We start from the raw sequence: 13,862 nt of genomic DNA on the forward strand, positions 1-13,862 counted from the left end.
CTTATTCAGATTCCTTGATGTCGTCAGGATCAGCGGATCAAGTGGAGCCGCCGTGAGCTGGCAAAGGATTGGTGATCTGGCTCCCGTTGTCCCGTCGATCGAAGGAAGAACTAAACTGCCACGGACCACTAGTCCTTACCAGAAGATACTCGCTACAATCATAAAATTGCTGAATGGTTTATCAAATATTAGAAGTGGACACCAATAAACTAATATCTCATCACGAGATAATGGAAACAACTTTAAGCCCAAGGCTGGAGATCTGATCGGCGGCTAACATCTTGGTGATCCTTCCCAACTACACAGTGGGCATATGCCGGGATAAAAGTCAAAAAACAACTTTAAATTTTTGTCAATTTGGAATTTTTCGCTCTATCAATGGGTTCAAACTAAGAATTCTCAATTTCCCACTTCTGAAGAATTGCTCTCGACGAATTTTCTAATTTGAAATTTTTTTTTTATTCTCAAAGAACGGCCTGGTCGTATTGCTAGTTGAACATGTTTTAAAAAGAGGTAAAAAATGGCAGTAACTTTCAGCTCATCTTTTAAATGCTGTATCTTGATATTTTGACTGTTTTGGAACGGAACTTTATTTTTGATTCTAAAAAAATAGTAATATACTGAAAAAAAAAAAAAATATATATATATATATATATATATATATATATATATATATATATATCATGCCAAATTTTATACTGAGGTCAATGGACAACAAGTTACAGTCGTTTGTTAGATTTGACATTTTTGGTTATATCGACCAATAAATTGATCTACTCGAATTGGCATCGCGAACGCCTACCGCTCACGAGTCGATAAAAAGATAACGAACGATATAAATACTGATCGAGTAGTTACGCTATCTGTCAAATTGGCTGTCAAATCTCTGGTTCGTTTACTAATAGCAACACCAGTTTGTTACTGCTAGTGGGAAAAGTTTGTTTAAAAATGTTGAATGCATCATTTTTCACGGAAGATGGTGATGAGGGCAACATAAAATTAATTATTTTACTTTCTATCATGAATTTAAACAAAGTAAGAGTAGAAAATTTTTTAAACTATTTTTCTTTAACTAATAACGCCTATTCGAGTGTTTCAAATCGTCTATTCGTGATGCCGAAAATAGGAGCAAAACCAATGTTTGCATTTTTACTAATATTTCAACAAAACTGGGTTTAATCAATAAATTATGAATGCTGAAGCATTCTTTGATAGTTTTACAACCAAAATAATACCACCTTCAATCAAAATTATTAAGTTTAATAATTGTATTTGTATTTTTTTTGATCAGCTGCACTAACGTGCCGAAAACTGGTACAGTTACCCTAGATAAATTTATTGGTCGGTATAACCAAACCAGTGGTTTATTTTTATCGACTGGCTTCGCGATAGGTGTCATTGTGCGAAGAAAGATTGTGCTGTGTACCCTGACCTCTAGATTCATCATCCCTTTCTCCTGATAGAAGTTCGTCCTAAAGTTTTGGCAGCTTTATCAAGTTTTTTTTTGTACAATCTAACGCATATTAATAATTAAAAAGTAAACTTTAAATGAACATGTCTTTGGTATGAAAACTATTTGTTGCTTGAAGCTAGTAATAACTATTATATACGCGGCAACCTTTTCTTCCGGCACTGTTATCTCGATGCCGTAATCATGAACAATACAAAAACAACTGATTTAAATTTACAACAATATTTTGATCTGTTGAGTAAAAACGAGATCAGTCTCATTCCAACACTTAGCGAAAGCGGTAGTATTTCGTCTCTGAGCTTAAACCAAACAACGTTCGAAAAGCATTTGTTTTAAATATACATGTTTGTTTAGTGAATATTAAGTACATTTTTTTCATTAATACAAACTCCAAACAAATCATAGATTAGTAATACAGTTTACAAAATCGTTCAATAATACCCATAAGAATCAGCAATACTAGCGCCATCTCGGGGGAAGGTACAGGAACACAATAATTTACTCAACTTTACATATAGTCTTTGATGTTAATTGATTTTATGTAAAAATAATATTTGTTCTACGGTGACTACTGTGGCGCACTGGTCAGGTAAAGGCGGACTAGGTTCGACATATAAAAAGAAGAAGAGGTAGATTGCTTAGGTTAATCTTCTGCTTCTTCTTTCTTGGCCTACCGACCTGTTGTGTTATGGCTGCCATTTCTGGCTTACCAGACTTATCGATACCGCATATTTGGAGAGTCAATCCTCACTCTGGGGGATGAAACGTGGTCCTGGTAAAAGGTCTGTACGGGCTGGGTCGTCCGGTGCCGTTCTCATGACATGACCACCCCACCTGGCGAGTCTGGCGAGTCTAAATCGCATGCACGATGGTGAGATCATCGTACAGCTCCGTAAAGCTCGTCATTGTAGCGGCTCCTCCATTGTCCTTCCACACACATGCGAGGCCAAACATCCTTCTGCGCATCTTAGGACAGAGGAAAAGATTCCTTCAGGCTGTAGTATGACCGGTTGGAAGTCAATACCAATGCGCTTAGCCTCAACGTCAATGTTGGTATTGGTGATGACATTCTATCCCAGATAGGTGATGTTTCGGACGATTTCAAAAGAGCGGTCACCTATCGGCCACCTCACCCGTGCGTAAATCAGAGCAAGGCCGCTGATGGTGCCACCATCATTTTTGCTTTCGCCTCCTTAATCTCCTCTCCGTGGTTTAGTGACGCTTGCTCGATCCTTTGGTAACCTTCCACTATTGTTTATTGTTTATTGTCATTATAATTCAACGAGCCACGCAAGGCCCCCCTGAAGCCTAATTGCTAAGACACTTAACAGTTACAAGGACGGACGGATCGAATAAAATTTAAAAGCGCAGCGCGTGACGATGGTCGGTGACGATTGGTGACGATTACTGATACAATTATATGCACGGCACATACGGGATCAAGGGATCAAAGGGGGGGATCAAAGGGATCAAAGGTACCAAAACGGGATCGGCGATCCTCTACGTCAAGCAGCGTCCTTGGGCGAAGCGGCCTGGTTGGAACGTATAAGTTGAGCCCAGAGAGTAGTGCTGGGGAGTCGATCCGGTAGTCCAAAAGTCCCGCAACAAATAGTCCCTCTGGGCGTTGCAGTTACGCTGGTTCAGCAACTCGATACCCAAAAGCGCACAGCGAGCGTCGTAGTCCACTTGGACCCTCCAAGAAGCGCAATGCGAACCGGGTGAATTTGCGCTGGACGGATTCCAAACGGGCTAGGGGTCGAGCAGCAGATGGCCACCATACAATGGAAGCATACTCCAGCGCCGATCGAACCAAGGAGCAGTAGAGCGTTTTGATGGAGACCGGGTCCGTGAAGTCGCGAGTAAGTTGCTTAAGCAAGCCTATAAGCTGGTTGCCCTTGGTGACGACGTGTTCCAGCTGTTCGTGGAAGCTCAGCTTCTCATCGAGGAGTACTCCTAAATCCCTAACACAGCTTTTGCGGACAATAGCAGAACCGTTAAATGTGTAGTCGTACACCAGAGGACAGCGCTTTCTCGTGAACGTTACGACAACACACTTCTCAACACACAATTCAAGACCATTCTCTGAACACCAGGATTGGAATGAACAGAGTGTAGCTTGAAGGCGGAGTTGGTCGGACCGGTCTTGGTGCGACAGGAATAGCTTCACATCATCAGCAAACAGTAGGTGGCTTCCAGCGGGGAGCACCCTAGTTACGTCATTGATGGAAATGACGAACAGCAGCGGTCCGAGGATGCTCCCTTGAGGCACCACTGAAGAAGCAGGAATACAACGCGATGAATTTTCACGCGGTAAGATCGGCCGGCAAATTGGACGGGCGTACCCAACACCTCGAGCTTGGCGAGTAGCAAGGAATGCGGGACACTATCAAAGGCAGCTTTGATGTCCGTATATACCGCGTCCACTTGGGAGCCGGAGTCGATGATCCTGTGGCATTGGCTGACAAATTCAACCAAGTTTGTGGTGGTAGAGCGCTTGGGGACGAATCCGTGTTGAGTAGTGCTGAGGTAGTTTGAGGCAGCAGCGAGAAGAAGTTCGTACACAACAAGCTCGAAAACCTTAGCGCAGGAGCAAAGCGATGTGATGCCGCGGTAATTACAAGCTCCCTTTTTGTGCACTGGAACTAACCACGAGGCTTTCCAGCTAGCAGGATAGGTACCCAGGCGAAACGAGTCGCGAAAAATCGAGACCAGGATTGGCGCAATGGTGGCAACCACTTCGCTTCAGGATGGAAGGCGGAATCGCGTCCGGTCCCGGGACAAACGATGGCTTGAGATGGTCAATAGCTTTTAGTATTGAAGACTCATCAAAGATAGACAATCGAGGAGTCATGGCGTCATTCACTTCCACTACATAGCCTCAAACCAATGATGTCTATACCATCAGCGTATGCCAGGATGTGGATTGACTTATAGAAGATGGTCCCCGAAGTTTCCACCCCCGAGTCACTGATGGCTCTCCCTCTAGCGTCAGATTGAAAAGAATACAGACAAGCTCATCTCCCTGGCGCCTGGGTCCTTTCATTCTTACAAACCTGGTAAGTTTGTCCGGGATTCCGCAACAGCTCATTGCGTCGTATAGCTTTACGCTGGCTATACTGTCATATGTGGCTTTTAAATCAAGGAAGAGATGTTGAGGAGTGGAGCTGCTACTTCGCCATCTTCTCCAAGATTTTCCATTCCGGAATCCTCTCTTATAGTTTCCAACTATCTTTTCAATAAATGGGACAAGTCGATCGTGTAGCATTTGGGAGAAGGCCGTGTAAAACCCCTGTCATTGCTGCACTCTAGCCTATCTCCCTTCTTGTATATGGGTTAGAGGATACCAAGATTCCAATCACAACGCATACCATACTTTCAGTGATAATTTGATGAAAGTCCTGTTCGAGTGTTGCACCACCGTTTTTCATCAGTTCGGTTCTACTATTCCGTCGGTGCCTGGTGCGCCTTGTTGTTCTTAAGCCGAACGGACAGCCTTTCGTGTCTCGTCAGTGCTAGGTGGCAGTAGGTGGTGCAATCATCTGCTAGTGGAACCTGTTCGCTGAGCTGATCATTTAGCGATTCATCAAAATACTGAGCCCATCGCGTGAGGACCTCGGGGCTGGCCCAAGGTTATGTGGTATCTTCAAATCGCATATTGGTTTAACCCTATAGACCCTTGTTCTACGACCTGAAAAAAATAAAACACTGCCATCTGTGAAAACATAATCGACGAGTGCTTAAACCAGGCAACACCAGGCAAATCTTTTAATTCTTTTAGTTTTATTTCCTTAAAGTTCATGTAAATATCACGTCTCGTTCTGAATATACATGGAATAATTTTTCTTCTATTTCTTAGTGTCATTTTTGCTTCAACAGAGGGGCGACATACATATACAGTGTCGGACAATATAATAAGACCACTTGATGTTTTAAAATCGTAAAACTGAGGTTATGGTGTAATTTTTCAACGGAATGCAAAATTTAGTTTCAGATGTTGGCAAAACGGTTTCTATCATTGTCCCGATGGAGTTATCGATTTTAAGTATCTTTTTGTTACTCTAATGAAAGTATGACCAAAACATGTTATACAACACATAAGTCGATTCATCAAACTTAAAAATCGAACAATTTTTTTTTTAATTGTTTTGCGCATCCACTCTTTCTATTTTTTATCCTTCACATTGTCTAGCTCTGTTTTCAAAACCGGTAGATTTTTTTAGGTCACATTTTTTTTTACTTAATTTAAGTTTTTTTTCTTCTCAATGATCTGTGAATTATTGTGAAAAAAAAACTTAAATGAAAAAAAAACTTAAGATGTTGAGGATGCTTTTGCCAAAGTTTTGTTTGATTATACCTAGAAGAAATATCGAAAGCAGTCGTTTGAAAAACGGGTATAGAAGTGGTCTTACATTATTGTCCGTCACTGTATATAAAAAGACAATGTTAAAAAATGGGATGAAATCATTCGAATCGATCGGGGGAAAACATAAAACCTAAACCAAAAACCAAAAATCTAAATGCAATATCCTGGTTCTGAAAATCTATGTCGCTCGAACAAACAAACTAATAACATCTGACAAATGATAACAGTTATCAAAGCTAAATAATATAATGTCTTCTCTTCTTTGAGTCATATTATAAACGCGTGTGTATGATGCTATCTCCTGCTATTGCGAAAGTTCCGTCCACACCGAGCCAATACAACGTTTTGATGGAATTTACGTGTATGCCCATTACACATTGGTCTTCTCCCCTCGGTTCCTTTCGCTGAACACCCCCCCTCGCCCCCGTTACTATCGTCCTTTACTCTCATCTAATAAAGCGTAGAATAAAGATAAATAATAGTCAGAAAATAATCGAAAAATAACTTTAGAGTTTGAGATTGGATGAGAGTGGCGCTGCTTAACGGGAAAAAGCAGCAAATTTAAGAAAGGAATGCGCCTAACGATACCACTTGCATAAGTTGTTTTGAGTTAAATGATATACAGATAGATGTATATGTGAAGAAATGTATGATTTGAGTTCTAGCATTGGTATCTTCTCTCTCTCTCTCTCTCTCTCTCTCTCTCTCTCTCTCTCTCTCCATCGCTCTCTCCATCTCTCGCTCCATCATTCTCTCCCAATCTCCCTTTTTCTGTCTTGCGCTCCCTCTCTCTATCTCTTTCTATCTCTCTCTCCCTCTCTCTATTTCTCTATCTATCTCCGTTCCTCCCTCTCTCCTTCTCTCTATCTCACTCTATCTATCTTCTTCCCTCCCTCTCTCTCTCTACTTCTCTCTATTTTTCTCTCTCTCCTTCTCTTTCCCTACCTCCTTACCCTGCTTCTCGTATGGTTGTGCGAATAAAATAAATGAATAAATAAACCGCCTATATGCGAATCTTTCTTAATGGAAAATTGTATGTAAATGTATATGATGTTGTTTTTCGTTTACTGACCAGCTCATGAATGTTTTTCTCTCCCCCTTTTTCTCTTTCTCTCTCTCTCTCTCTCTCTCTCGTTTTCTCGCTCTCACTCTCAACACTCTCTCACTCGCTCACTCGCTCACTCGCTCTCTAACTCTCTTTCAAAATAGAGTAAATAGTGTGGCAATACTTCTATGAAGATTTTTTTGTCAAGAACCTAAAAAATAATAGTCGCATCACCGAAGATGCGTAGAAACTTATAACCTTCTTTGAGGCGGCCACACACACACACACACCCAAGCGATAGAATCCGCGTAACGAAAAACAACAAATCGCAGCTACAATGAACACGTTTCTCTAGTTGCTAAGTAAAAAAAATGAAAACAGTTTCTCCCGACTGTTCCTTACTTAGTTCAGGAACTGGAAGTTGTTGCACGCGGGAGATTGCGTTTTGGCTTCATTGATGATCTTCTTGAATGCCATCTGGAATGAGGGAAAGTCCTGGAAAAAGGGGAGGAAAAGAAACATTGTTAGTATGGATTGTTTACAGTTGTACAGCCCTAGCTGTGTTTGCTTGATAGGTACCTCCGCTGATTGGAGCATGTGGTACGTTGTTAGATCGCGGGTCAGACCCAGATCACATACGATCACTTTCAGCCGCATCGGATCGACGTCCATCATTCCGTACAGCAAATTGGTGATTTGTTCCAGGTGCAGATTGCCGACGTGCGACACGGCTAGCTTGAGCAGTGACTTGATGAAGTGGTTCATCAGCTGGTCGACGAACAGCGGCAGGCGGAATAGATTGCGGCGCATGTGCAGCCTATCGAGCGAATTTAGCACCGTCCCGATCACGGTCGGATATCCGCTGTTGCTAAGCAGCGCGTAACCGTACGCGTTCATGATCGCCAGAAATGCTTCTGGTTGCACGATCGCACGCGTTTCCGGCTCAACCTGTGCCAACGGGTTCGCACTGACAAAGTACTGCCAGCGATGGTGCAGCAAATCGTGCAGCACCTCGTACAGCCGATTCAACACATCCTCGTACCGCAGCGAATCGTCCTTCTCCGTGTAACTCTCGTCGCTCGCGACCACCGGAAGCACTTCATTGATCACGACGTGTATGATGTCCGGTACGAGCGACCGGTTGTGCGAATCCGTCACCAGGCTCCGGAATATGTTTAGCAGCGTTAGCACGGACCGCAGCCGATGCACACCGAACTTCTCCTCGACCGTGAACAGTTCCTTCAGCAGCAGCACCACCTCGCTCAACAGACGCGTATCGGTGCGGGTTTGGAGCGAGTTTACGGAGCAGCTGCAAAATTCCAGCAGCACATCGAACAACTGGCAGCTCGACGCATCCTTCATCGCCCAGATGCACATCGAAAGCGAACTGCGGAACATCGTGATGACCTTCTCTATTATGCGAAACATTGCGGCGGAAAGACGCGACCGGATGACACTGTTTTCCGTTTCGCAGGACAGCATTATGCGCGTCAGTTGCTTCAGCTCGTGCGTCACCGTGTCGATGGTTTGTTTCTGCTGGTCGGCCGGAAGCGTTTGGAAGGTTTCCGGCAAAAACTCTAACACGCTGCTACCGATGAAGCAGATGTACTGCTCCAGCACCATCGATGGCATGAGTTCGGCCGACTTCGGGTCGGTATCGTCGCACATCATAATCAAACAGGTGCAAACCGCCCGGTACACCATGCTACGGGTCTCTTTAGTCAGGTGCATCAGCTTCGAATTCATCGCGCCTCCCTTCAGGACGTCAAACACCATCAAGCATGTTGTTGGTCCCAGTATCCGTTCAGACACGTACAAGTTAAGTAATTGTACCACAGCGTTTATTACCCGTGTCCAGTCAGCCGGTTTTGCATTATTCTGATGCAATAGGAATTGGGGCAGCTTTGTCAACAGCAACACTTTTTGCTCGTACGGAACGGTGTTGTAAATTTTGCGCAAATTCTGATCCTGGCCCTGGCAACCGGCGGTAACGGGACCCATTTGTAGGCACAGTTTGATTTGCAAAATATGTTGTGCCAATCTGTAAGCAAATAAAGAGTTTAAATAAGCAGTATCGCTCAATGGGAAGGCGCTCGGCAGCTACTTACGCAGGGAAAATATACACGTTGAAGGAAACCATTTTGCTGCACATCTCAATAATCGGATCCAGCACCTCGCACAGTTCGACAAACAGTCCGATGTGGGCAATTGTTATTTGTTGCATTGCGAAATCAATGTTCGGACATTTGCTGTACAGCACCGTCGCTAGTTCCGCCATCAGGTTACAGGCCGTTATATAATCGGCCATGCAGACACGAGTCATCCGTTCGTCTTCGTAACGTTGAAGCAGTTGCGCGTTACCATGCACGGATTGTGCCATCCCACGGAAAAAGATGTTACCTTCAACGTACGCGCTGGACGTGTTATGCTGCAAAAGCGAGATCAGTAATTCTTCGGCCATCGGTGGCTTCAGGAAGTGGGTCAGCTGACAAATAAGATCGATGCTTTGATTCTGGAATCTGTTCAGCTCCGTTTCGTTCTACGAAAGAGTAAAGGAATATATTACAAAAAAGTGAAACGCACACATACACACACACACTTCTTACATTTTCATCCAGTTCTTCGTCGTCTAGCTGTTCCAGATCCGGATAGGTGCAGAAGAAAAGCGTTTGCTTCAGACAGCTTATCAATTTATGTGCAAAATCCGGCGAAAGTTTCGTGCCCACCAGACACAGGTCCGGATCGGCGTCTTCGGCGTACCGCGAACCACACACGTACGTCCACACGTTGACTCTGTCCATCAGTGCGTGTGGCGTCTTGGCGCAAAAGGTAAACTCCAGCAGATGATGCAACAGGCGTTCCCTGTTGTCGTGCTCGTACGGGTAACCGCGCTTTATGTACTGCCGGACGAGTTCACACACCTTGTCTTGGTACAGATCATCGGACAGTTTCAGCGTTTCCTGTGCGATGATGTGATTCACCCCGATCGCCAACTGACGACCGGCATCTTTTGAGAGGGATTCATTGCGGTACAGCAATTCGGTTAACGCCCCTATCGCACCGATCGCTCCGTCACGCATCACATTCCAGGCACAGGCGAGAAACGATATATTACCTACCATCAATGCTTCCACCCGGTCCAGCTTCATCCAGCTGAAGTACTGCTGTATGGTGTTCAGCAGATGGGAGCAGTATTGATTTTTGCGCTCACCATTGATAGAGTCGAACACGGTTTGAATGCTGTCGCCCCGCACGAAGATGACAAAGAAGCCACAGTATTTGTTAAGCGCCCGCATAATGTTCGGGGTGTGGCGATTTACAATATGGCCGAAGGTCGAAGCTTGCGAGTTCTCGATCGTGGTTACGGTATCACCGATGGCACCAACAAGTGACAGTCCGAGGAAAAACTTGTCCTCCAACAGTCCCAGCACACTGTTCACAAACTCCTCGTAATTCCTACCATTGCTGCTGCACTGCTGCCGTGCGACAGTCGCCATTATCTTTGCCACCTTGTCGCGCTGCAGCGCTGGTACGTCGCACGGATAGTTCACGTACAGATCGTACAGACCCATGCGAAGCTGTTGCTGATCGGCCGGGTTAAGATTTTTCCACAGGTAGTTAACCGTCCGCTCGATGGTGGAGGCAGCGAAAAACCATAAGTACGAATTGTCGATCGTATTCATGTAGGACAAGCTGATGCGCCAATTGAAGGATGTGGTTTGCAGCTCCTGCAGTTTCAGTTCGATGGCATTTTTCTCTTCATTGTTCGTCTGCGGGCTGTAGAAACGCGTCAGCAGCTCCTGAACGGTTTGCAACAGTGACGATGGCTAGGGACAAGAAGTAATAAAAACTGGGTATGCAAAACGAAACCCCCATAAAATGTGGGCTGTACAGAAAACAGGGTACTTACAACCAAATTTGCCATTTTGATGAGATGGATGATTGCGTTTTCTTTACGATCAGTCTTAGGCGTTTGCGAAGATTTCGCCTTACTTCTATCTACTGCTATGCGGTTCAGCTTCCTACCCAATGAGATGGAATGTTCGTAGGGGTAGGCGCTAGTTAAGTTTGGATTTAAATGCGAGTTGCCGATGAAAACCAGATTCGCCTTACAAAACACTAAGCGAACATGTTCGAGCACGTATACGCCATCTTGGAAACACACCTAGATCATCCGGTATTACGCTGCCAAACTGTTCGTGTTTTAACCATTTATTTAGGCCACTGGTAGAATTTTTACTTCACTAATTATACTGGGGAATGCAATGATGCACAAATTTTTCACAAATTAACACGAAACACAGTAATATTGGGTAGAATCACAAAATTTGCTCGACACAAACACCAGCTACGATACCGACAGTCTCCTTTGTTTCACATGAAATGACGAAAGGGTGTTGGACAGACGAGAATGATATGTTCCGAGCGAGATGACTCATTTCGATCCGGGCGCGTTTTGACGTTTCCAAACAAGGTTTGTATAGGCAGGGTGGGTCCGAGAAACAAGCGAACGAAATCACCCAATGAACATATTATAATTTTGCAAATGTGTGTATTGAAATACTGTCGAATGGTCGAATTTTATGCAGTGATAATTTACGTTTCATTTTTAATGTCGAAATGTTGAAATGTCGGCGTCAGTTGATTAAAAATTACATCGAACACTTTTTAACGAGCTTTCAGACCAAAGAATCTCACAGGGTTTAATTTAGAGAAAGAGAGAGACTTATATATATATATAGAGAGAGAGGGAGTGACAGAAATAAAAATGGACAGAAATAAAGAAATCAAGATAAAACATGCCTTTCAACTATTTCACCCTTAACAACAAAACTGTTAAGGTGTAAAACAGGATTTAAGCAGCCGCATAGTTATCACATTCAATGGCAGAGCAAACGCTACTCACTCACTCAACGTACGTTCGTAGTGGTGCGAAAGAGACAAAACTTCAAAAACAAGCAGATTTCAGTTTTACTTAAAGCATTATGTTGGCTGCTTCTATATGCAGTTAGGGGAGTCTAAGAAAATTTTAATCAAGAACTAGCAAAACATAATTATTCTAACCAACAATATCTAGCTTATGGAGACTCCAGGTCCGGGTGTGGAAAATAAGATTTTGTTCGTAAAAGATAATAATAACAATATCATTTTCATACGTGCATCAAATCAATATGGAACCGTGTAGTGATATGTAATAGACATAGCTCGATCTTAAAACATGATATTTTCTTCGCTTTAATAAAATTTCAAACCACAACTTTCGAATCGAGCGGACCGCCAATAGACATTCCTGTTTTATTTCTTGTTATTATTTTACATGCTTTATATGGTTTGCCGGTACAACAGATAATGGAAATTCCCAATCAAAATAGTATCGCTCACGACCCAACTCATTCAAATGCTTTTTATAAAATAGATGATTTTGCAAAAAAAAAGTAATAAAGCGTTGCAGAATAATTAACGCCAGCCGTTTCTTTGAGTCACATCACCATTCAAGCTTTACTTTCCGGCACAAGTTCTTTGTGCGAGCTGCGAGTGTAGCGTACTTTCTTAACACGATGCTTCTTACGCTCCACCTCACCACGCGATCTCTGCAGGATGGCAACTTTACGTGCTTTCGGCAGTCCCGTAGCTAGTAGATTTGTGAGCGGTTGAATCGTTCGCAAGCTACCCGACAACTGCTGTGGCTCAACAAATTCAAGGGGCATTTTAATCCTGGACCTCAGGACCTTCTTCTTGATTGCCCGTTTCTTCGCTATCAACTTAGCTTTACGCTCGTTCTTCTCTATCTCCTTGCTGATCTCGTCCAGATTGTCGATCGCGATCAGTTTGCTTATTTCCCGCTGGATCAATTTTTCTTCCTGCTCCTGCACTTCACGCGCTCGTTTTTTCGCACGCGATATTGGCTTTTTACGCTTCGCCACAACGACTGCTGGCGGCGTGTCGGCGGCAGCATCTTCGGCGGCAGCTTCTTCAGCGGGAGCTTCTTTAGCCTTTGATGCAGGTGCTTTATTCTCTGGTTCGGGCTTTACCGCAGTAACCAAACCTTCCGACATTTCCTTCAGCTCTGTAATGTGCCTCTCCTCGGGCGTTACCTTCACGAACATTTGCGTTACCACACGATCGTAGTGTTGCTCCTTCTTAATGACCGCTTGCTCCTGTTTGATTACGCGCTGCTTCAGCTTAAGGTAATCGTCGATTGCGGGATTGTAACTGAGACCTTCGTCCGGTAGTTTTTTGCGCAACGGCAGCACTCGCTGCGCTTTGTCCATCCGTGCAGGGAGATTGGTCACCAACGGTTTGCCAACGTTCCGGAGCGTGTGGTGCAACAGTTCCTTCCCGATCCATTCGTTTTTCAGCTCCGCGGGCACAGGATCCTTGGCCCATATATCTTCCGCTGTGGCCGGTGCGATACCGCTCGGTCGGCCCCGTTTCTTTATCCGCACCGGTGTCGGTGCTACCGGCGCTATGGGATTTCTGTTTTTCTTAATATTGCGCTTCACAATCGGATCGCTCACGTTCGATGTGTTCACGAGCGGCAGCAGGGATCTGGGCAGCTCGTCGAATTTCTTTTTCCGTATTTCCCGCAGCGTCGGTTTCGATGCGCTCGTTTTCCTGTCCTCGGTAAACAGCTCCACATCGGGCTTTTCCCCGATTTTACCACCACCGGCACGCTCATCTTGCCGCTGTTCCTCGAGAAATCGGTCGACGTCCGATATATCGATATGCTTGCGCCAAGCCGACTTCAGTTTGCGTGAAACATGCTTTTTGCTCATCGCGACTGCTGGAATAGATAGGATCGGATTAAAAAGGAAATTATTTGCAGATCCTAATGGCTTGTTTATAGTTTAGCACGTGCGTGCTTCGCACAGTGAAACGAATACGTAGAACAAAATCAACAAGACAAATGACATATGGTTGGAAACGGTTGCCATACGCACTTGCTACATCCTGTTGTGAACGGAGTACAATGCTACAGCAAG

General features: G+C 44.1%; 2 protein-coding genes across 2 annotated transcripts; both read right to left on the reverse strand.

The window, feature by feature from the left end:
* Window positions 1-5,444: 5,444 nt before the first annotated feature.
* Window positions 5,445-11,279, reverse strand: LOC118510456 (exportin-6-A). Its single transcript, XM_036052291.1, has 6 exons — window positions 11,045-11,279; window positions 10,790-10,901; window positions 9,486-10,706; window positions 8,988-9,418; window positions 7,459-8,920; window positions 5,445-7,374 (listed from the first exon to the last, which is right to left on the reverse strand). Exons 2-6 carry the CDS (start codon window positions 10,802-10,804, stop codon window positions 7,282-7,284), a joined length of 3,222 nt encoding a protein of 1,073 aa, XP_035908184.1. The 5' UTR covers window positions 10,805-10,901; window positions 11,045-11,279; the 3' UTR covers window positions 5,445-7,281.
* An 858-nt stretch (window positions 11,280-12,137) lies between these two features.
* On the reverse strand, window positions 12,138-13,858 carry LOC118510640 (ribosome biogenesis protein NOP53). Its single transcript, XM_036052718.1, has one exon. The coding sequence runs from the start codon at window positions 13,653-13,655 to the stop codon at window positions 12,372-12,374; it is 1,284 nt and encodes a 427-aa protein (XP_035908611.1). The 5' UTR covers window positions 13,656-13,858; the 3' UTR covers window positions 12,138-12,371.
* Window positions 13,859-13,862: the final 4 nt, after the last annotated feature.

Source organism: Anopheles stephensi, chromosome X (genome assembly GCF_013141755.1).
Source record: "Anopheles stephensi strain Indian chromosome X, UCI_ANSTEP_V1.0, whole genome shotgun sequence".
In the NCBI taxonomy this organism is placed as follows: Eukaryota; Metazoa; Arthropoda; class Insecta; order Diptera; family Culicidae; genus Anopheles; species Anopheles stephensi.